Source organism: Spodoptera frugiperda, chromosome 12 (genome assembly GCF_023101765.2).
Source record: "Spodoptera frugiperda isolate SF20-4 chromosome 12, AGI-APGP_CSIRO_Sfru_2.0, whole genome shotgun sequence".
NCBI lineage: Eukaryota > Metazoa > Arthropoda > Insecta > Lepidoptera > Noctuidae > Spodoptera > Spodoptera frugiperda.
Window position 1 is genome coordinate 13,825,732 of NC_064223.1, and position 24,471 is coordinate 13,850,202.

General features: G+C 35.3%; 3 protein-coding genes across 7 annotated transcripts; all 3 read left to right on the top strand.

Moving 5' to 3' along the window:
• Positions 1–7,169: 7,169 nt before the first annotated feature.
• Positions 7,170–9,225, top strand: LOC118262841 (uncharacterized). Of its 5 annotated transcripts, none has more exons than XM_035574463.2 (4): positions 7,170–7,324; positions 7,643–7,786; positions 8,024–8,166; positions 8,837–9,225. In XM_035574463.2, the coding sequence occupies exons 1-4, from the start codon at positions 7,183–7,185 to the stop codon at positions 8,975–8,977; spliced, it is 570 nt and encodes a 189-aa protein (XP_035430356.1). In that variant the 5' UTR covers positions 7,170–7,182; the 3' UTR covers positions 8,978–9,225. The 5 variants fall into 5 exon arrangements, with proteins under 5 accessions (XP_035430356.1, XP_035430359.1, XP_035430357.1 ...); XM_035574466.2 differs by having other exon boundaries at positions 8,832–8,979; XM_035574464.2 differs by lacking the exon at positions 8,024–8,166 and having other exon boundaries at positions 7,643–7,842.
• Positions 9,226–16,832: 7,607 nt separating this feature from the next.
• LOC118262999 (uncharacterized) lies at positions 16,833–18,077 on the top strand. Its single transcript, XM_035574726.2, has 3 exons — positions 16,833–16,993; positions 17,262–17,444; positions 17,888–18,077. Exons 1-3 carry the CDS (start codon positions 16,879–16,881, stop codon positions 17,992–17,994), a joined length of 405 nt encoding a protein of 134 aa, XP_035430619.2. The 5' UTR covers positions 16,833–16,878; the 3' UTR covers positions 17,995–18,077.
• Positions 18,078–19,433: 1,356 nt separating this feature from the next.
• Positions 19,434–20,898, top strand: LOC118262942 (uncharacterized). Its single transcript, XM_035574649.2, has 4 exons — positions 19,434–19,603; positions 20,235–20,381; positions 20,539–20,613; positions 20,742–20,898. The coding sequence occupies exons 1-4, from the start codon at positions 19,513–19,515 to the stop codon at positions 20,873–20,875; spliced, it is 447 nt and encodes a 148-aa protein (XP_035430542.1). The 5' UTR covers positions 19,434–19,512; the 3' UTR covers positions 20,876–20,898.
• Positions 20,899–24,471: the final 3,573 nt, after the last annotated feature.

Consider the following 24,471-nt stretch of genomic DNA (forward strand, 5'->3'; position numbering starts at 1 on the left):
TTATTTTAGCTTTTAGAACGGGAACGATGAACGCTTCTAGAGTGGAAATGTTTATAAGTACTCCTAGTCAGTATGAGAGCCTGGTACTTTTAATTTATATTTTGTTTAAATGGTGTGAAATTATGTTGAAGTTAGTTTGAAATATTGTGCAATATTTTGCTAATATGTGCGTATATTAATAATACTGGTGATGTTAGAATTAAGCTAATTACACAGACAAGTTCAAATAATAATTCTAATTGCAAAAACCAACCAGTTCTAAAATCTGCCATCTCACTATTAGTCTTTTTTTGGTGACCACATCTAAATATTAAAGTTAATTTTACGCTAGGACTTTTTCCTGTGTCGTAGGTTCGTTTACAAACAAATAAATTCACATGATACCCAGCCCTGATTAACAACAATTTGTGGATCACACAAAGAGTTACTCCGTGCGGGAATTAAACCCGCTACACGTTGCACGGCATCCAGTTGCCCAGCCACCACACCAACCGTGTACCGTTTGATATATCACGCAGCTACTAAATTATTGTCTCATAAATCTAAGTGTATTAGAAATATTCATTTAAAATCACTTGTAAACAATAATAACAAAGTCCAATGCACTAAACGTCTCCAGACCGCCCAAACAGTTGGCCTCAATATCCCAATCTACGCCATACAATGTAAAGGCGTTATATAAACAGTAAAACTCAGATTCCGCAATAAAAAGCACGTAAAGACGAGATTTGTGATGTTCTGTGAATCTTCGTAATTACCCTTATATAATGGGGGTACAAAGAATTACACATTAGGGATAACGACTGACAGAATTATGTGGACCGAGCAAAAACTTCTTCTGCATATAGATTAGTTTTTATTTTCTGTCGCGATACTGTGAGGTATTTGCATTTTATTGATGAGCAATGCATTTTGTTTTTTGTAAAAGGTAATAAAGTATATGCAATGGTTTAGTTTTATCTTGCTTGTACTTCTTTATAAAAAAATATAATTTGGAATAATTAAACACTCTTAACCGATGTCTTAATGACTGTTGATGAAGCGATAGAGTTATGTAAGATTCGTAGCGATTGGTGTTCCATTGTCTCTGACATCCATAATGGAAGACAGGCATGAGGTTATGTATGTATGTATATATTAATTAATTTCACTAGGAGATTAACCAACTGACAGACACTTTTAATTTTAAATAATAATTTGTGTATTTTGTTTGGGTGTCGATATTTAAAATATTCAAATTATTTGAATTTGTTTGATCGAAGTGGCCAAAGGCTATTGCATACAAGCCTCTGCAAGTTCAATTTCAAAAGGGAATTCCGTTTACTGAGATAGTTATTTCTTGGTATTCCATACGACCTACAATATCTCAACTTCGAAGATTGGGTTATTCAATTTTGAATTTGAATTCAGACAAGTAAACTGACTACATGGTATTCACAGAGTGAATTTCGTAAAGGAATCGGAAACCAGAGAAGGCCAATTACTATATTATTCCTTGTACATTTAATTTTAGCTTTCTTCATGACCAAGAGTCAGTTTGGAGATTGTAGATAAAGCCTATAGACCAGTTGATGATCATTTTCCTAGTACCTAAAGAATAAGTGAAACAACCCTTATTTATTATGTTATCGGATTACTCACGTAACTTTTTGACGAGGAACTCGACTAGCTTCAAGTCGTGCTAGAGGCTCATATTCATGAGCAGCATTCCGCGACACACGACGCGGTGATTGTCGCGCTGCTACGTTAGCAGTCAACGGCTTGAAACTAGTCGAGTTCCTCGTCAAACAGTTTCGTGAGTAAGCCTATAACATAATAATTAATTTAGTATGTCTCACTAAAGTTATAATAAAATTATATGTCATTACTCCTTACCCTTAGTATAAGTTTGTTTAACGTTTAAAGTAATTGAAATGAGAGCGCGTTCGGCGCTCTGATTGGTTAGTTTATTCGAGACGGCCAATCAGAGGACCGAATACGCTCTCGTTTCGATTACTTTAAACGTAAAGTAAACTTGTACTAAGGGTAATGACCTTGTCGTCGGTCGAGATCTCTTCGTGAAATAGTTCTAAATTACATAGTCACAAGACGTAACGTTTTTAGGTCACACAATAAAATCTGTTATCGTGTCTCAGTGGCCAGGCTAACTGCCCAAAGGCCGTTAAGTTTCATTTGCAAGTATTATAGTGTCCTATATCTACCAAGGGCAAAGTAAAAAACCTCTTCTCACATTTGTGTCAAAGATTTGTGTTTATTTTTATATTTATGTTGGCTTTCTAGATGTAATTACGTAATTCTTGGTCGCAACCGCGTCTCTTGTTCTACGACTGGTTGTGGTACATGTGACGAAAATATATTAAACGCTTATATTTACAAACTAGCGACCCGCCCCAGCTTCGCATGCGTGCAATGTTGATATAATTATTATGCAAGAAGCACTCTATTTATTAAAAAACCGCATCAAAATCCGTTGCGCAGTTTTAAACATTTAAGCATAGAGAGGGACATTCACATAGGAACAGAGAAAGCGACTTTGTTTCATATTATGTAATGAAGTTATGAAAAATTTAATGTTTTTTACTATTCTTCTTTTGTTACGAGTTTTTCTTTTTTAAGAAGGAACTCAATGTTTAAACCGTATTTTACTAAGAACGTAATTCTAAAGCTTTTTAAAAAAGATTAACCAAAGACTCGACATTTTAATAAAATATTTGTGCGTACTTAATAAAGGTGTATGATGATTACTTTGCGGAAATCCATGCTATACTAACAATATATTAGATTTTTAGTTTTAATTCCGCTTATAGATTGTTTTAACATGCGGTGTGCAGCACCGCACTCCCTCCCGCAATTAAATGCTCATGCAGCAGAGGTGCTATATAAAGGTATTGAAAATCCAATTAACATAGTTTTTACTACATAGGGAAAATAAAACCATTTTTACTACAATCCATTTGAAAAAGATATTTATAGGGTCAAATACAAAACTCGTAGCGAACATGCTAAAATAAATAAAATCGCAGATCGCTTACAACTTCCACCAAGACGCCAGAGATGGTTATCTTTTCACTAAATTAGAGGCTGGCGTGGGTAGAAAGGGTTTCAGTTTATCTCAGCCTTAAATGTAAGTAGATGCGGGTACACACTATTGTTTATTTCCTAGTTACAGCCTCGTTTCTTGTTCTTGACCTGTTCAGTCAAGGTCGTCTACTTGGAGACTAGAAAATCTAAGTATAAGGGGATTACGTCTTCACTGCAGCTGGCGGCTTGTCGTTCTATGTGGAGGACTAAGGGCCTTTGTTCAGCAACGCTTTGGACGTCTCTTCGCTGATGATGATGATGATGATGATGTCTTCAGTTTACCACTAGTTTGTGAAGGCTGTAACAGCATACTTTAAGTCGAGAGAGGTTAATTTAGTGAATGTTATCTTCTGAATAGGATGACGTACATAAAGTTTTTTTTAGTACTGCTACATAAAAGAGAACGGGACTACTATCATTATTTAATTATTATTATGTAATTCAAAGGAAATGAAATTACGAGTTTTTTCAACTCGTGTGCACTGTATCAAGATAACGGGACTACTATAATAATTGTGTTATTATTATTTAATTCAAAGGAAAAGAAATTACAAGGCTTTTCAACTCGTGTGCACTGTTTTAAATTAGACCCACAAACAACACCTTTAGGGTGCTTTTCCATAACAGATCTGCTATGTAGCTACGAGTATGTTACGAAGATGTAATAGCTAAGCTGTGAAACGGTATGACTTGTTTCCACTGATACCAAGCTATGTAGCTGTGCGAGTAAAATGTGCTACGAAGATGCGCCGCCGCAAAGTAGCTGTGCATAGCACACATTCATGGCACGCATCCTCCCATCTAAAAACATAACTTAGCTGCGTCTCCGCTTCCACAAGTGATTTTTAGATGCCAAACGCATCTACAGCAACGTAGCATAGCACATCTTTTGTGGAAAAGCAGCCTAACAAAACACAATTACCACAAAATTCTGTCAATAGAAAGAAAACGTCAAGAAAACATTTCCGCATTTTCATAAAGCAATTGTTTTAATCAGTAACCAATCAGGTTTCCACTCTTGCAGAAGGAAGGCTCCAAGACAGAAGATAGAAAATTAAAAAGCAAATTTATGATTGTACTTTTAATTTTTCGAAAACAAAACGTTGTGAATGTAAGTAAGGTGTTGAATTATTTAGCTGATTCTCGCTCCTCAGTGCAGAAGTTGTCATATAAATTTCCAGGAATGTTACCATTATTTACTGGAATTTACAGCCATCTTGAAGTTTTTGCTTCTTACTTCTGGATTCTGAGAGAATGCGCATTGAATCTGTCTTAAAGTTAATGTTGTTTTATTTAGGTTTTAATATTTAAGTGTGGGAGAGCCATGCTTCGGCATGAATGGGCTGGCTCGACCGAAGTAATACCACGGCCTCACCGAAAACCGACGTGAAACAACGCTTGCGTTGTGTGAGTGAGGTTAAAAGAGGCCCAATTCTCCCCTTAAAAAAATATCTGGATGGTGCCTGCCGATTATTTAACACACAATAGAAAATACATTATTTCTGCCGTGGATCTATCTGCGTTACGGCATAACGCGTTATTCCTGTGACCTCTCCAGAATCTCAGTTAATTCTATTTAAAAAACAAACATGATATAAACTTAACCTACATACATAAGGTTCCGGATAAAATCAATTACTTAAACCTAGACCCGGGTATGTAATAATACGGGCACAAAGAAACAATATATCCGTTCCTGAAAGAAATAATCTCAGCCAACTTATTCCGATTAGGTTTCATAAAAACAAAGGTTCTATAAGATCTGACCGTTGCGTATTATTGGCGAATAAAAATAAGAATTGTAATTTTTTCCAGCCGGTTGCCTAGCAACGGTATTGATGAAAGTACAACTTCAACTGTGTGGTCATTGGTCTAGAATATTCTGCAGGTTTTGGGTGATTTTCCACCAGATATGTGCAAAGTAGCTATGCTACAAAGCTTTCTATATATGTGACCGTTTCCACTAATACTAAGCTATGTAGCTGTGCGAGGAATATGCAATGTATCGATAGTAGGGAAGGCATTCATAGCACACATTTATAGCACGCATCCATAGCACGCTTTTTTCCATTTAAAAACATAACTTAGCTGATTCCCTTTCCACCAGTGCAAAGCTATGTGTACCAATGAATATGATCGGTGAAAGGCAAACGCAACCAAAGCAACGTAGGATAGCTTATCTCTGGTGGAAAAACACTCATACAATTTTTTTGTGGTGATGGTTACGTACGACGACTTCACTCTGTGGATTCACTTGTATCCTATTTAGATCCTACATTTTCTCATCGATTCATTTTCAATTGGTGCAACAGATAGTTTGGGTGATTATTCGAGTGGTTTTTAGTGCCACTGTCCTGCCAGAGGTCTCAGTTAAAGCTGGGGACTACCTAGCCGGTTTACAGTGACACCTGCTTGAAAAACAGGAGTAGGAATGGGGTGTTTAAAGGTGTGAGAAATCATTGAATATTTTTCCTCCTTTAAAAGCAGGGTTCCCTAGTCAGGCAATATAAGACTATTTTGTGTTTAGTTTTTTATCTCAGTTATTGCTAAGATCATAGACGGCAATTGTGATACTAATTTATACACTTTTCAACGAAAACCAATGATTGAAGACTGATTCTGTACTCAAATACTTGTAAAGCAAGTTAGAATAAAAAGATTAACAGTTTCAACTTATAAATGCAAAACAATATATCTAAAACGCCTTTTGTTTTAACAAAAGCAACTCAAAAACTAACGCAGCAACACTATTAAAATTCTGAACTAAAATCCGAGCTTAGATTTTGTTGAAAATTGTGCTAAATCTAGATTAGAATAACTATTATGATCTGAATTTCTAAATGAACCCCATTCCTGCCCAGTCTCTAATGGTACTAATGCTCACGAAAGAGTAATATCATTTTCCTAACTGTAAATTGAAATATTTGGAATTGTTTGTGCAGTTTTAAAGGAATGTTTGTAAAATTCTTAGTTTTAGTTGCTCGGTTAATTGTGTTTTAAGTTTTATTTTGAGTAAAATTAATTGAAAGCATTTGTGAGCAAAACAAGGTCATTGCAATTCGATGTTAAACGAAAAAAAAAATATTTATCAACACATGTCAATAATAAAATTATGAGTCATAAAATTATAAGCTAGTTTCTGAACTATTAAAACAAACAATTAAAAAATCTTAACCCAGTACATGACTAAGTTGCATTTGTAAACATCGACATTGAACGATTAAAATATAACTGAACTATTTCATAGAACGATCGAAAGATCGTTACATAACACGCCTTGTACATATCACATCCAGTTCCCATCCTTTCAATGTTTGAAAAGTAATTGATCAAAACGATTGTCTCATCTCTAGCTTCGCTTTGAGAGCCATCACCTCCATGAGAAAGGTTTGCAAAGTCAACAAAATACGTATTGAGGTTCAGTTTTACATAGGGTTGCTCCTATTTGAATTTGATTTACATATTTAGCATTGACGTCTATTTTCAAAGGAGAAGATCTTTATCAAAATAGAATTGTAGTTTAGTAACTTTTGCTTGTGGATTTTCTCATGATATGCGAATAGTCCAAAATACGCCACTATATTTGTGCTATGATTTAAAGTAGTCCAGTGACCTAGGTATGAAGAGCTAATAAATAAACTATTTTGAAAAAGTTCACGAAAATTAAAAATACTATTTAAACATTGAAATAGCAACCCACTAGCTGTAAATATATTGGCACTTATAGATTTACAATTTGAAGTAACAAATCCAAATTCTACCACGATAACTTGTTAATAACTCTTGTCATAACTTAGTCTTAAAAATAACATTATCTATAATTCACAAGTGCATCTGTAGAGTATTCTTTCATGTAGCTTCCGTCCTTCCCTTTCACCCCTCCATTCTTGACAACCGTGCACCTGAACTTCCTAACCATCACGATGAGAGTAGTAATAGTAGCATTGTATAAACCATTAGACCCTATAGCAAAAATATTTACGTTTTCATTCTAACAATGAAAAAAAATAAACACTTAGTTTAACATAATATGTAATAACTATCTCACGGAGATAGAAACATTGTGCAAATTAATGCAACAATGAAATTAATCATTCATCTATGAGACTCGTAGGTGATAAGGTGGTTATAATGGTTTCCAAGATAATTTTGATATTCATAGCCAAAATATTGTGGACTGTCGCTTGGGATATGAGTGATGTGGACGATATTGATGACATCGATATTTATGAGATCAATACTGGTAATTATGTTTTATTTATTTCACCTAAAACTTGAATTAATTTTGCCTTTGTTCTAAATGGTCTCTTCTATTGGTCCCAGTTTGAAAAACTTACAAGTTACAATAATATATTACGTGCTCAAATTAGAAACCTCAATCAAAACTGCGGTTGGGTGGATCTCTTTTTTCAGAGCACCCTCTTAACTGTCTCATATTGGAACTCTTTATCTCCTCTGATGTTGTGAGTGTACAAAAGACGGCGTCACTTACCATCAGGTTATCCGTCTTCTACTTTTCGTCTATTCCCCAAAAAAATGTAATGTATTTTTACTGCAACAGGAAAGGCTCCTTTTTTCGAACTACCTTGTATGAAAATTGGCGGTACTTGTGCAAAAGTGCATGCTTGTCCACCCGGAACAAAAGTTGGCCAAAAAGGCCTGTGTCCCGAACAACAAAAATATGGCATGGAATGCTGTAGACCTCGTGAGTTCTTCTTCCTCTATGCATTTTTTGAAATAAGAAGCAAAATGTTTGGAAAGGTAAAATTTTGGTGTAGTCTACAACTTATTTGTAATCATTATCTGTGATAATACTGCCACTAGTTTACTTTACTGTGAAATTTTAGTAAGAATTTGAGTTTTGATAACATCAGTAGTCTTTGCACCGAAATTTTACCCGACCTCATTGGCTTATCAGATTGTAATAGAGATTGAAAAACAGGGCATAAGGCCGTGGCAGTAAGCAGTGGAAGTAGCACTGGAAGACAACACATACCAGTTAAGTGGACAATAAACAAGGAAGACAAAGGGAAGAGTTGGAAAAAGAAAGTTCAACCAAAACTATTGTGGCGCACAAAGAGCAAGGTAGTTGATGAAATAAGCCAATGAATTGAATTGAATTTAGAAACATATTGTATTTTGATAGTCAAACTCAGTTGTGTCTGTGATACAATCTCATTAGTGGCAGTATTATTTATGTTGGTTCAATTTATTTTAAATACAAAATTGGTGCTCTATTCTGTAGCAGTTGTAAGACAAAACACGCGAGTTTACCTTAGATTCATTTGGTACTCATTTATGGATCACACTGATATTCCAAATTTTTTTTGTAATCGTTATGCCTTTTATCCCCGAAGTAAGCAGAGGTACATATTATGGCACGTAATGCCACTGTAGAATGTACACCCACATTTCACAATTTATGTTGTAAGTCCCATGTAGTAGGGGGTGAGCCTATTGTCATATACCGGACAAATTTTCAGACTCCGTGCTACTACTGAGAAATTTTCGAAAAACCGAAAAAAGGCCAGCAATACTCGGTATATTAAGTGCTAGTTTGGAGAGACAACATAAAAAAAATTTCAACCACAAGAAATATTTAATGTAACTTACATTTTTGAAGAGGGTGATGACGTCATTGCTCAGTCAACCCAAAGTCACAACGAAAGGTCTCTTGTTTACTCCTTAATGAGGCTATCCAAACATTTTGACTGATTGAATATTCTTGTTAACAAACACCTTTGTTTCAGTAAAGGGGTTAACCGAGTGTCGATCCAGACACGGCGAATGCGTCCCAAGATCATTCAGGTGTTCACCAGACCTTCATGTGTCAGATGCTACAGGGTGCGGATTTAAGGAGACCTGTTGTTTACGAATCCCATTGCATGCGATGTAGAGACCCTTGCTATTACTGCTCCATTGTTATTCTTTAATGATTCAAGTTGTGAGGAATTGAGTAGCAGTAATTCTGGGTCTACGTTTTTGTTACTGTTATATGATTTTCTGTTGAATTCATTGGTTTTATATATTTTTTTGGTAATTAAGACAAATCAGAAGTTTCCCTATTAATCATACAAACATTATTATATCTGTATCTAATCAAATGGAAACTATAAATTCTAATTACATATTGTATTATTTTGTCGTTTTTGTTTTATTTGCTGCATTAAAATTAATGTAGTTCACATAGCTATATTCCTATTATTAGTTCCTAGACCACATAACCGAGCCACCAGGTCGAGTCGTGTCGGCATCATTGGGCCTTATTGGACCCGTCTGTGGTGGTCTGATGGCTCTTTGACTCTAGCTCGCCGTCCGCATACCCACACTTACGGTGGCCGGAGATCATGGCGCCAACCCCGACGCTCTAAGTGTCTCTTACGACGACTGGAGCGTGAGTCCTCGCCTCCTTCTCATATAGCATGACTGCTTTGCAGAAGGAGAAGACGACATCCCGGTATTCACAGCATGGCTTGAATCAATGCAGGAGAGCGAGAGGTCGCCGTCGCCGACCACATCATCTAGGGTGCACCGCCTGTGTCTAAGCTGTTTGTACCTAAGTAGCAAGGCAATTAAAATTATGCTTTCTTAACTTTAAAATAGAACGCGATATCCTTTACTTAAGCAGTTAACATTTTATCACCTCACAAAATATAATCGCTACTTTTATGCCTGTAGAATAGTTAGGAGGCTGGATAGTTATTAGTATAGACTACTCCTTTTTCTTTGACCACGTGGATTCCGCTGCAAACAGAAATGTAGTTGCTTATAAATAAAAATAAGTCGGGTTTTCCTTCCTGACGCTATAGCTCCAGAACCCACGAACCGATTTCCACGGTTTTGCATTCGTTGGAAAGGTCGCGGACTCCGTGAGTTTTATAGCAAATTCAAAAGAAAAGCAGGCAAACAGGGAATATTATTGGTGGCGAAACGGAGTTTGCCGAGTTTGGTAGTTGCTTATAAATTAGCTGAACAGTACCAGAGGACAGGCTTTTGAGGACATAGCAATGTAGATTGAGTCCCTGTTTCAATGACAAGGACAGATATGCAGTGACCCACATGTGGATGTGAGCGCGGACAATACCTTTTGTTAGACGCGTGCTAACGCGCATTGGAGATCGTTTCGTACGACATCTAGTGTAGATTTTAATGCATTGAATATATTGTTGAACGGTTATTATAGCAATAACACGTTATTATGGTCTACTTTATCCTATGTCTATATTATACTTTCTAAGTATAGAATTTCTGGAAAATCACAATATTACAAAATGTGAACGTTTGTCACGACACCAGCAATTTATACTACGCTAACTCAAAAAGCGTACTTTACAGTAGAGGCGTTTAAAGGGAAAAACGTGATAACTTTTACATTAATTAAGATACTTTTTTGAATTTTTTTTTTTTTTAACGTTGCCCCACACTAGGATTTTCTCCTGTGTCGTGGGTGCGTTTACAAACATACAAGTTCACATACACATGACACCCAGACCCGAAACAACAATTTGTGGATCACACAAAGAGTTGCTCCGTGCGGGAATCGAACCCGCTACCCGTTGCGCGGCAGCCAGTTGCCCAGCCACCGCACCAACCGTGCAGTCCAATCTCATATTTATATTTCCTTACTTATTTCTATTTTTTGATTTAGCGCAAGTTAGCCGTATATAAACGAAATTCATCAAAAAAATGTTACATCTTATACACGTCTAACTTATGTTAGCGTAGTGTAGTACGGGAGGTCGGAGTGCATGATTAATCATCTGATGCATATTTCAAAATTTTTATAAAGAACATGTACTTACTTACAAAAGAATAGTCAACGTACCATTAATAAACTAATTAATACGTTAACACATAAGTATTTACTATGTAAATGTCGCTAAGTCGTTCATTTTAAAAACGAACAAGTATACACACGAACGCACTAAACTACGCTATGAGTTAGTGCAGTGTTGCACGGATTTTGACCAAAGTGATCCCCGCGCACACTCCGCTAATAATAGTTGGCGTAATATAAATCGAGTGATTTCAAAAAGTACCTTTACTTAGCGTTTTATAAGATTTATAACTTTCTTATTTTTGCATATTTCTTCTCAATTTTTTTATGACGTATGTAAACCCACATTTTAAGCAACTTGGCATAAAAATAGTTTTTTCCAAATTTCGAGTTAGCGTAGTATAAATTGCTGGTGTCGGTCTGTCAAACACGCTGAAACTACTAAACGGATTTTAACGAAATTGGCTAAGTTTGTGTGATAGGATACTTTTTAACTCACAGGAGCGCGGGCGAAACCGCTGGCAGAAGCTAGCATAGAATATGTTTTATGAACAATTTCCTCTCATCATCTTATTAGCCATAATATGTCCTTTACTGAACTATGTATAGGTATGTTCCCCCAAAGACTTCCAAATCAAAGACTAGCAACTCCCTACTACCTTATTAGGTTGTTTGTTCTATTCACCTTAGACAGTGTTTGGGTTGGCGCCACTGTCGCCAAAGAGGTTGAAGTAAAACGTCACACACTCGAACGAAGACATTTATTAAGACATTTTCTCTAGACTTATACTATTCTTTGTAACGAAACCATAGCTCGAATTTAAATCGGCGAACGCCATCTATCGAGCTATGATACAACTCGAAATATAAATAATTTATTATATAAAACTGTGCTACGCCTGAACATACCGCCCACCAAGGACTTATAGTCCTTAAAACAAATAAAATTAAGAATTAATTACTAACTATTATAATCTACTACAGTTCTTGGTGTTTGGTTCTTAAATGACTAAAATATAAAGACGTAGAAAAAAGTATAAGTCTAACAAATTAATTAATTGACATTGGTTAAAACACAAAATTTACAAGTTGGACGTTTAACTCGGGAGCCCTTATATTCTATTGTTAGCCCACTTATGTCTTTGCAAGAACATTGTCAAATACTCCCGAGACCAGTGTTTGTATCAATATTAAATCACTATTTGTGTCAATTGCCAACGTCTCAAGCCACCTAAGTTGTTAATAATACGGTACTACCTATGGTTGACTATCACAGAAATGTCCTGGAGTCAATGAATTTACATCAGAAGTGCTTACATTAAACTCTGATGTACCTACAAGGTAGTACGCTTACCAAATATGATTTTGGTATCATACCTCAAGAAGTGAGGTCCTAAACTAGAGAGTGAGGCTGGATTACCTTCTATAATTTTAGAGGTCCTATTCTACAATGAATGTTGTTCATCGCCCTGGGTGATAAACCTCTGAGCCAGCACGCCTGTCGAAGCCATCTAAGAAAGTAATAATTTCCTTTAAAGAAATTTCCTAAAAATAAAAGTAATAATATATAACAAACACTAACTACTTCTACGATCCAAAAACTAAAACTATGATACATTATGACTCCAATCCTAGTAAGTATAATTAAATATATTATATTGGAGCCACCTTTATTTTTAAAAGCGACAAGATTGCAGTGAACCCGATCCTCCTCATCTACTACTACCAGGTAAATAACTTAGGTTTGTAACCTACTATAATTAGACTGCTACTTTGTACCTGTTGTGTGTATGTTTAGATCACTCTTCATCGCAACCTAAATTGATCAAGTTTTTTGAGATGAAGATTTGAGCGGTAAGCGGTAAGAGAAGTAAAATGCAGCCAAACCTAGCAGATACTACAAACGCTGTATTGCAGTGGACTGTATTAATTTTAGTAAGTAGTTTCAGTTGGATCAGTGATAGCTGTGACTACTGCGAGGTAAGTAAATCTTGTAATGGAATGGATTTGTGATTGAAGGTAAGTCCTAAAATTCTAGTTTATCTTTTATTTTAAGATGACTTCCATTGTCAAGCCTAATATTATATTGCTCGTGTGAAGTCAGGTAAGTTCAACTAGATGATTGATGTTCTTCAGGACGAATGATTAAAATATCAGAGCATTAATACCCTGCCTTAATTTCCTTGAACTTTTTATGAATATTATTTTCTTCGACCTTAGCGTGCATGTTAACTAAATTATGATGTCTCACTATTTGAATTACTGACCTCTCCAGATATGATCCAGCCGAGGTAAGTATCTTGAGCCATTATTTTACCCGTAGGGTCCTTCATTAAGCCATTTTTTAAGAGTTTGGCATAGGCTCCCAACCCTAACAAAATGTCAATTTTGTTAGGCCTATTAAAATTTGGATCAGCTAACGTAATATTTCCTAGTTCTGGCCAATCCACTAATGTAAATTTCCTTTCAGGTAAAATTGCATTTATCTTCTTAAGCACATAAGCTTTCGTTTCAAAGGTGAGGTTAGGATCCTGCATAGATTGAATATTTACCCTAACCATAAATTTGGATGTCAGATTGCCCTGACTTCCACCTACACCTGAAATAGTGGTTTTAACTGCTATTTTTTTTAACCTGAGTTTCTGAACCGCACATTCCGTTATAAATGAAGCTTGAGAACCCTGGTCTAACAAGGCTCTCAAAACTTTTGAATGCACATTACTCGACCTAGCCTGAACACGGGCTGTAGCCAGTACGACCTGACTATGAATGTTTCGAGTATGATGGGTTGTAATATGAGGTTCAGCCGTGGCCTCGTCCGGTGGTTTCAGTTTAATCGGAGATGCGGAGGAGCGTTTCTCCGTACCTGAATCCGATTTCTGATGCAAGAGTGTGTGATGTCTTTTTTTACAAATCCTGCATTTGGTATTTGCACGACAATTAATACTTATATGACTTGAGCGAAGGCAATTGAAACACAAACCCCGTGATTTTATAATGTTACGCCGTTGTTCTACGGATTTCTGAACAAACTTCTTGCAATAACATAAGAGATGTTCTTCGGAACAATGAGGGCAGGATATCTTTGAAATTACATGAAACGTTTTAGAGGTACCTTTAGACTTGCTACTTTGTGGTTCTACAAATTCCAAGGCTCGAAAACGTTTGTCTAGGAAGTCTTGAAAATCTTGGAAGGTAGGAAGGTCCTCACAAGATTTACTTACCTGCAATTCCCATTGCTTCCGAGTCTCCACGTCCAACTTGGAGCTAATTAAATAAATAATAATAATGTCCCAGGCGTCTACCTGAACCCCTAGAGTTGCCAATTCGTGTAAGCAATCGGTCGTTGTGTCTAAGAGTTCTTTGAGCGCAACCGATGACTCACCCGCCATTTGTTTTTGATTAAGTAAACGCCTGAGAACACTATTAGCTAAAAATCTCTTATTGTTATATCTGTTATCTAACATAGACCAACATTTCTTATAATTAGCATGTGTAATCGGAATGTGTTTAATGAGTTGTGCTGCTTCACCTGACAACTGTGACCTTAAGTAATGTAAACGTTGAACATCATCCAAAGCTTCGTTACCATCAATTAATGATAAAAACAAATCTCTGAACGATGACCATTGTGTATATTGACCACTAAAAGTTGGGATACATATTTTAGGTAATTTTGTGATTGACGACTTATTTGCTTGCATGTGATCAGGTGAAACATCACTCGGTACAGAAGTCTTAAGTTTGGGTAAGGCGTTTTTTAAGTCTACTTTGTATGTTATAAAAGTGTCCATAACATCCTCAAAAACATCATTTTGAACGTAACTGGTAGAGCTCAATTCCTTTTCTGTATAATTTTCCAAAAGTTCGTCATGTTTTTGTACAAATTGTTGATATTGATTTTCTAGTATTTCCAACCTCGAGTCAATGTATGCCTGATTGATTCTGTCTTTCGGTGACTTTTTAAAATTGACGTATCCTTTGTCAATACGACTTTTGAGGTCGTCTAACAATCTCAACTTAGCCTCCATGGTTGTAGACAAAGTATCCGAACTTTTTCTTATAGGTAATGAAACCTTTTTTAAGTCTAGACTGATGGAATTTTTCTATGTCTTTTAGAAGCTGAATTTTTCTAAGTCTTTGACGTTTCTAGGCAAAATCGGGCATAGATTCGGGGTCTCTTCACTTTTTTGGAAATTATTCTAAGTCCCAAGTAATTTCTTCTAAATTTTACTAAGTCCTGAACTTCTTCCGAATTATTCTAAGTCCTTAATTTTTTCTAAGTCCATGAACTGACTAGCACTTGGGACGTTTAAATAAGGCAATGTACTCACAGTTTTTATGGCCACTTCACAAACACTATCTCACTTTACACAACTCCTTGCTCTGCTCTCCTTGGACTCCGCTCGGTTTTCTTCCTCTTCGACGACCGTTGGTTCTGATTTCCTCCACTAGAGGCACTTGTCACTGTACTATCACTATACTATCCGGCTCGAAGGACCTTATGTTTGGGTTGGCGCCACTGTCGCCAAAGAGGTTGAAGTAAAACGTCACACACTCGAACGAAGACATTTATTAAGACATTTTCTCTAGACTTATACTATTCTTTGTAACGAAACCATAGCTCGAATTTAAATCGGCGAACGCCATCTATCGAGCTATGGTACAACTCGAAATATAAATAATTTATTATATAAAACTGTGCTACGCCTGAACAGACAGAGATGACAGAATATCAGCCCACTTTATATTATTTTTTTAAGTAATTGGCTCACTTATTTAGCGATCGCCATTTTCTATTCTCTAGCTGATTTTCAGTACAATTACACAATTGTGAATTAGTTTTGAATTCAAAAGTGAAACTCACCTTTGATCGTAGTGCATTGATTTATCAAAACAATATGACTTGTATTCTCGAACAAACATTACCTCTACTGTAAAGTAAAACTATTGTCACTTGAAAAAATGTACCATTGTTTTATTTATTGGAATAATTATTCTGAAAGGTTAGTTAGGAGACATAATGCGACGTTTCATTCTCTGGTGCTAAGATTTATTTTCTTTTTAAAATCATTATTTTTCCTAATTGACGCATGACGGAGTGTCAGACTCTTATTGACTAAAAAGCACCCTGAGGTAATCCTGCTCTAAGCTGAGGTCACAATAACTTATTGAGCTTTACCCACATCCCCTTTTTTGAGGGGAGAAACTCAACCAATGACTCCTACCGCCTTGTGCGAGTGGAAAGGGTGTGTCAGACTCTTGCTAGCTAAAGAACCACCTTGTTCGTACTCCTGCTTTTCGAGCCGGAGCCCCGATAACCCACTTGGTGGTCTCCAACTGGAAAATTTAGTTACTTTTATTTGTAGATAATTTAATGTATCTTTTACATTGACTGCAGCGACATTACACAGTTCGGGCAATAGCTAGGTACTGAACTGACTACTGTGCATACTGTGCATATCACGGATTCAATTCTTGGTGTAGTTCGCGAAGTGTTGGTCTAGGTTAGGTTAGGTTTGCGTGTGATGTGTATTTCAATCGTACGTTTATAAACTCACCCAATATATCACATCCGAAACTTATTCAGCAGCCCACCATACCCTTAGCTAACAGGCACTAAGGAATAATTCCCGATCATTATATTTTTAAATGTGGCGGTTTTAACAGATAGCAACACCATCAACTGGTACGAGTTTTTTTACTATTTTGGATATTTGATATGCAAATCTGAAAGACCAGGAATTTCGAGGTTTTCGTTTAAAAATATTTGTATTTTTTATTCTGAAATAATGGGTCTGAATATAAACTTGAATTCGGATTGGCCCTAATTTCAGATGACACCATACCATATTTTGGCATCCGCCCTTTGTTATAAGGAAAATAATAAACCTTAAAAACGCCAAAACAGTAATTGTCGTTTCCTTTATTTACCATAAATCCGGGTATAAATATATTACCAAAATCCATTTCCTATCACATTTCTATATCGGTCAATAGAAGGAAGGCGAGTGTCAAACATGTATCGTATTATCTTTTTCATTATATTAGCTGGTAATACTCCGTATAGTCGAACTTTGTACCCAGTGCGGCATATAAGGGCAAGTGATGATAGTGGAGATGACTATAGCTATGGTAACAAAATTTTTCCAATATTTTTTGAAAACAAACTTTTACAGTTCAATGTTTGACTATTTTTTAAAATGTTTATTCAATCTCAGTTCTTCGTGACAATACTGGAACAATTTATTTTTTATGGTGTAAACCGGTAAACGAGCAGACGCCTCGAATCGCCTGATGGTAAGCAATCGCCGCCGCCCATGGACACCCGAAACACCAGAGAACATTTCATACATTTGACTTTAGCTTTTTTTTACAATTTTAATTTATTTGTTTTATGTAGTCGCAGGATCCACAGAAGCCAGCGATGTCACACTGACAGCAGATCCCTTACCAGACAAAGAATCGTGCGCGCGATTGAACGGTGTTTGTGCCGAAATAGGTAATTGCCCACGCGGATCCAAGATAGAAATTAGAGGCTTATGCCCAGATGAAGACGACAACGACATGGAATGTTGTATACCCTGTAAGTTGCTTTAAAGATTTTTTTACTGTGAGTTGAGTAGTATGGTCACTTATAATTAATCGAATTTTGTCGGTAATATTTTTAGTTTGGAGATTTTACGGTTGTGTTGTCATTGTGTCATTTATTTGCTCATTGCGCTAAAATTACCAAAAAAAAAAAACGGTTTATAACTTTTTAATGGTTTATTATTTTACAATATTAAAACCATACTAACACAGTTAATGATGACATAAAATGAGATCATGTTTAATTTTGGATCTAAGACATCAATTAGTGGTGGAAATACACCCCGAAATTTGTATGGCGAAAAATAACGAACTAGAGCCACCTTAAGTGTGGAGATTACGCCATACCCCTCTATAGTAGAAGGGACTTAGAATCCAGCAGTGAACTTGTATGGGTCATTGATGACGTATTGTAAGTAATTATTTGTTTCGTTTCAGATAAAAGGCAGAGCAGATGTTGCCACACTCGATCTGCTTGTGTGCCCAAAGTCTTTGAATGTTCACAGCACTACAGAATATACGAGAAGATCTATATGGCTACATAATTTGTATTGTCCAAAACACTTAATTATTTCCAATAGCATGGAAACTTTCCAAAATCAAAATTATTAAATAATAACCACAACAAATTAAAGGAGAATTAAAATAATTTGGTTTTATTTCTTGTAAAAGTGTAAATACAAAAGTGAAATTCACCGAAGGCCTCTTCTCGAGTGGAGAAGGTTTGAGCAATTATCACCACGCTTGCTCAATATGGATTGGCAATTTAAAACTTATAATCAGAAACTATAAGCCGAAGTTTCCTCGTGAAGCTTTCCTTCACTATTAGTCAGTGGTGTCTAAATAATCATAGAAAGTACATATAACTCGGAAAAAGTCACATTGGTACTTTCCGTTTGTAGGTTTCGAGCCCTTATGAATGAAAAGTGGGCGAATTTAATTTAGTTTAATGTTTAATACAAAAATAAATAGATTAAAAGAATATTTCTTTTATTTATTCCTTTTTAATTTTTCCTTAAACGTCTAGAAAAACGTTCATTTAGGTAGTCATAACATAATGAAATGAATACACGAGTGTTTTTACCCACAATCAGGATATTATGCTATGATTTCAATTATAGTTCAACTATTATGTTATTATAAGAACATTCTTGAAACTCATGTATAATTATTTTTCTCTGAGATTTTCCATAGCTTCCATCGAGTTGGTTTTTTTCAGAAAAAAAAAAATATTTTTATTGAAAACTTGTAGACACTTTTAACTACTGATATTACAAATTCTACATGTTTCTTATTTTTCATCACTTTTTTTACAACCTTCATCTATCTCCTATTTCTCATGCGTTTGAATCCCTAAAGACAGAAATGTATAGGTAATGTGTGAAAGGGTAGACAGAAACGTATAATGTGACAACCACCTTTTCACCATGTACAATGGTGGTCACACACGCCTGACCACCACTAAGTTAATGTTTGCTTGCTCAGATTAATTAAGCTTTCTAGCCCCGCCCCATGACCTTGAATTGACGAATAATTTGATTTACCACTGACTAAAGTTTTCACGAGTTGTGTCACTAAGCTGCGGTGTTATCGCTTTTCTATTAGATGACATATTATCAGTAATATTTAATGGATGGTTTAATATTAGTACTACAAGAGTATTTTTGAACTGCTGCGCCTGCTTATGTGACCTGAATGATTTGTTGCTACTAATGGCGGTGCACCTCTATATCAATACTTTTCCAAATACAATTTATTTATAACCGTTTGGAGATTATAAAACTTAAAATAAATCCTTAAAAGAAGTCATGACCCAATAAACAATTAAACTATACAAACCTTCATCTCTAGGTTTCACCTGCAATGAAATAGAAAACAAATACCATTGTATTCACTAGAAGAAAAAACATCTCACCATTAGACTAGAGCATGCGTCATCTAATGTATTGCCTAATATAATTAAATGAATAACTTTCTCACGAAACATAATATTAGTTTTATCGAGCAGTTTACAACTGGACATTTAATTGGAGGACGTCAAAGGAAACGGTTGTACTACGAACATGTGCTGCCAAATTAGCTTCGTGGTCTGCGTTTTAGCCTATTTCGTGTACAGTGCAACAGTGCCTTTCGAAAAAATTGGTGAAGTTCAGGGTAAATATTTTTTTATAATAACTACTAAAAAAGCTTTAAACGGAGAGGAGTGGAAGGAAGGTAGGCCTTTGCCCTGCAGTGGGATGATCATGGCTGAAATCTAAATCTAACTACTAAATTAACTAAAAATAACAGTTTACTCCCGTAAATGTACTGAGAAAAGCTCAACTAGTTTCGAGAGTAGGCTGTGCAACGTCGCCACGTCCTCTGTTCATAATGAAGAGTCCCTCTGTGACTAGAATTCTCAGTATTTACCTGTGACACCGTATTGTTTTAGTAAATTAAATAATTTGTTATTATAATTGGCTTTATTTACAAGTGGTTATGTAAACAAAGTATGATTTGACTTTCTCATGGCCATGTAAATTAGACGTGATTACTGATTTCATCATCGAAGATGAATTGAGTATTTACGACTTTCGTTATCATCATCCAGAAAGCATCAACGAATGCTGTACAAATGCCTTCCTTTTAATTAGGACCCAGTAATTTTGTTAGGATGCTGATACCCGTTTTTAGGTGTCCTTGCAATTGGTTGCACCAGTTTATAACTAATATAAACCTTTACTACTCTTAATGTGTCTCTAGTATTTCGAAATGGTTTTCTAATTAATTGATTATATAATTCCAGCAATACAAGCACCATTCTTCGAGCTCCCGTGTATGAGAATTGGAGGTACTTGTGCCAAAGCGTTCGCATGTCCAACAGGGACTAGAGTTGGACGAAAAGGACTTTGTCCAGACCAACAGGAATTAGGCATAGAATGCTGTAGACCCAGTAAGTTCTTCGGCAACGTACATTATTACGACATATTCTAACTGATCTTATTGGTATTGGCTGGTAATGCAATACCAATTTAAAAAATCCAATATGTAAATTGGAGGTAATTATTTATTCTTACTATTTACAAAAATAATATCTTTTTTAACTATAGATAGGGTGGCCCGACCTCTGGATCAAACACAACAAGAGCGCAAAAGTGAACGAAAGCCTGCGAACCCGGGAAAAAGTAATGTTTTTTTAATAATTTTTCGAAGTATACAAATTACTTTAAATGTTTTTATTGATCTGTTTATTAAATTTTAATTAATCTGTAATATATTTATTAATCTTTAATGTACAACACTATTGTTACAGCGGAGGGCGAAAATAAATGCATTACGAGAAATGGTGTGTGTATACCAACTATTGGCGAATGTCCTCCATCAATGCAGATAGAAGGAACTTCAGACTGTAGACCAGAAGAAATATGCTGTATTTATAACCAATAATACTTTTAATTATTTTTAAGTCATGACGTTGTTTCATTTTATATTCCTTTACAAACACAGCCAAGAGCACTTATAAGTATGTTCATCTAATTTATATATTTCTATATAATATGTTTACAATTAATAAAAGCATAGAATAAAACCTATTAAACTGCTGACAATTAACACCTTAATCAAAATAATAGATGTTTTATTTTGGAAATTGCAGACTTTATTAGAGTAATAAATTTTCTTGTAGTACTATAGTGTCTTAGGTTTAGCTATGGCCATATTTAGTTACAATTGACACCATGCTTTAACAACTACTATTCTTCAAACGACTGTAGCACATTATTATGATATAACGAAACAAATTCCAGAAAGCATATTATTACAATGAATTTCAACTTCCAAAATGAAACTACTATCATCATCATCATCAAATACCCTTAATGGTCCGCTGTAAACTAGCGTAGATAGACTATCTTTATATTAGAAGGTTTGTTATGACATCCATGCTTAGCAAACAGGTTGGAAATCGCAGACTGAAAAGGAGATCCAGGTTTATCCGAAACTGCTGATACCCTGTCTGTAGTAGATGTATAGTTTAATTTTTTTTTAATTAGGTAAACCGGTAAACGAGTAGCTAGAACGAATACCTGGTAGGAAGTAACCGACGCCACTCATAAACATCTGATAGGGATAGGAATTTGAAGATTGTTGGGGATTTGTAGATTGGAAAGGGGGGAATCAGGTCTCCGATAACCTTACTTACATAATGAAACAACGCTTGCATTATTTTAGGTCGTTTTTCTGTGAGGTCATGGTATCACTTCGGTCGAGTTCACCCATTGGTACCAAAGCATGGCTCTCCCCTACTTAATAACATATCTGTTTACATTGCAGTCCTCACATTACTTCTAAATAAAAACAAACTTGACATCAATATTATTCAACTACCTAATGTCTACTACACTGGATAAAACCCACTACCTCGAGCAATAATATTCGGAAACAATTAGCATGAACTTAAGGTTGAACGGTTTCATTGAGGAATTTACGTCTGACCAATTTTGCCTTGGACCTTTTGGGGATATCCCAATACTAGACGACGTATGAGTAATTGAGTAACGTACCAAAACCTAAGGTCACTGCTCAATTTGAATGCTAAAACAGCTCAATGAATGGATAGGATTAGTCATTTAATTTCATCATCATCAGTCGAGAGACGTCCAATGCAAAACAATAATATCTCTTTAATTTATTAGTTCATAAATAAATAGAAAATAATCATTAACTGACTGATTATTATGGGAGACAATCTCTTTGCTGAGTGATAGTAAGCGTGTCTTTTAATGGATCTTGGATTCAATTGTTAAATCGAAATGAATGCAAAAAAGAACAATTTTTCGAAATTCTGTAAGGCAATTAAATACAGTTTCCGACAAAAGGAGAATTCTAACAAAGAAGGATATATTATGTATTGTTCTACTACAATAACTATTAATACTACAGATCAAGTCGAGTAATTTCTCGAACCAAATGCTAATGTGACTCATTTAATACATTGAATAGTAGATTAGTCATCAAATCTATTAAGTTCATGGTCGATTGAGTCATCATTTTAGTAATATTGTAGTGACAGACGAATTAACATAGCATTTCAACTGTTTTGAATTATGTCATTGACAGCTATTTAATTTATATCGTAATTATTTTTATTTTAAAGGGAGAGGTGCACATTACGGCATGTAATACCACTGTACAATGTACGCCCACTTCTTCACCATTTTTGTAAGCTCACCAGGCTCACCCGATGTAATCCATGCGGTGAGCCTATTACCATACTGAGCACAATTTCAGACTCCGTGCAGAAATTTTTGAAAAACTGAAAAATATGCCAGTCGTACTTTGCTCGACCCGGAAAGCAAACCAGAGACTCCTCCCTCGACTGTCGCACTTGCAACCACTCGACCAACCAGACAGAATTCTAGCATATTCTGTACATGCAACGTTCCGTACAGTTTACCACCGTACCGTACAGTTAAAATTTGTACCATTCTAAATAAGCATTTTGATTAGGTAGTTTAATAGAGATTTCTCACATTCATAGGTCAGTTTATACTGGTTTTGCATATAACTCGGCGTGCAGCCATGTTTACCAACAAGACTCGTTTACTTGCCAGCACATTGCCATTAACTTACATAGTCATTAGCTTCTACTACTTACTATAGGTATAGTCATAGCTCTGTCTTTCTGCAATAGATTTTGAACTGTACGTTTGTTGTAATAAACATCAAAGTCTATTGACAGATTGGAGAAGGTCAATCTCAGTTGCATATTACAAAGTCTACGTATGACCGTTTACTGCATACAATTTACTTAGTAACGCATAAAATATGGTGAAAGTAAGAGTCGAAGAAAGCCACTAGGTTCAAACGCAATAAGGCTTTCACTAGTAGAAATATATATAGTCTATGCCTACACAGTGTGTCTATTATTTTGTCAAATAGATTTGTGTTCTATTTTTATATCTATTAAGTACAAAATTCAATGTACAAAAAGGTGCGTTTAACATTTATTATTAAGGACTTGCATAATTTTTTTTTTGTTTTAACTAGATTTTATAAAAAATATTATGGTTTAAAATACTAGATAGATAGAAAACACTGCAGTAATAATATCAAATGACGTAAGTTATAATAACGAAAGGAATTCATATATTTTTTAAACATCCAATGATTTACTTGAGAATCAAAATAGGTACTATATTATCATAATATTTTCTAGAATTAAAAGTTTAATTTTTAAATATTTTTTCGTACCTAACTATTTGACAGGGAACTCTACTAATTATAAGCATTGAGAAACATTTAATAATTAATTTAGTATGTCTCACAAAAGTTATAATATAAACAATCAAAAGTTTGTTTACGTCATAAAAATCTGATAAAATAAATGTATTACTTGGTTCAATAAAGAAAGCAACCAAAAATGGCGGCGCTTATCATGCTCTCTCGCTTGCACACTACAAAACACAAACAAAAAAAATATTCTTGACTTGTTTTAAATGTCTTCCAATTTTTTCAGTTACAACCGGGCGAAGCAATTGTCAGATGTTACTTTCCACGGCCTCAAAGAAAACCGACGTGAAACCACGCTTGCGTTGTGTTTCGTTGTGTCATTTAGGTTACCGGAGGCCCAATTCCCAACCCCAAAATGCCGGCAACGACGCCTTATTTCAAGTGTCCATGAGCGACGGATTGTTTACTATCAGGTGATACGTTTGCTCGTTTACCGGTATTCCACAAAAAAACTTTACTTAACTTGACATTTTATACTCGTATACTAATCGTACTATCTGTCAACGCAAGTACATCGCCCCATTTAAGATACCATCTTTAATGCACCGGCTTATACTCGTACACCTAATTCTGTATATTTACACATCCTGTACTTCACGCATCTACACAATTACGCAGCCTGTATTTTATGCGTCAGTCAATGAACTTGAATTTACGATACACAAACAATACATGTATTATAATATATACATATATTATATAACTTAGTTGCAACATAACAATCATTTCACCGATGAATAAAAAGAGCAGGT

Excerpts from the sequence above, each read along its gene's own strand:
- LOC118262942 (XM_035574649.2), top strand. The coding sequence starts at position 19,513 with ATGTGCTGCCAAATTAGCTTCGTGGTCTGCGTTTTAGCCTATTTCGTG. Across the intron at positions 19,604-20,234 it reads AAAAATTGGTGAAGTTCAGG|CAATACAAGCACCATTCTTC; the intron begins GTAAATATTTTT and ends ATATAATTCCAG. Across the intron at positions 20,382-20,538 it reads CATAGAATGCTGTAGACCCA|ATAGGGTGGCCCGACCTCTG; the intron begins GTAAGTTCTTCG and ends TTTTAACTATAG.
- LOC118262999 (XM_035574726.2), top strand. The coding sequence starts at position 16,879 with ATGTATCGTATTATCTTTTTCATTATATTAGCTGGTAATACTCCGTAT. Across the intron at positions 16,994-17,261 it reads TGGAGATGACTATAGCTATG|TCGCAGGATCCACAGAAGCC; the intron begins GTAACAAAATTT and ends TGTTTTATGTAG. Across the intron at positions 17,445-17,887 it reads CATGGAATGTTGTATACCCT|ATAAAAGGCAGAGCAGATGT; the intron begins GTAAGTTGCTTT and ends GTTTCGTTTCAG.
- LOC118262841 (XM_035574463.2), top strand. The coding sequence starts at position 7,183 with ATGAGACTCGTAGGTGATAAGGTGGTTATAATGGTTTCCAAGATAATT. Across the intron at positions 7,325-7,642 it reads TATTTATGAGATCAATACTG|GAAAGGCTCCTTTTTTCGAA; the intron begins GTAATTATGTTT and ends TTACTGCAACAG. Across the intron at positions 8,167-8,836 it reads TGTGGCGCACAAAGAGCAAG|GGGTTAACCGAGTGTCGATC; the intron begins GTAGTTGATGAA and ends GTTTCAGTAAAG.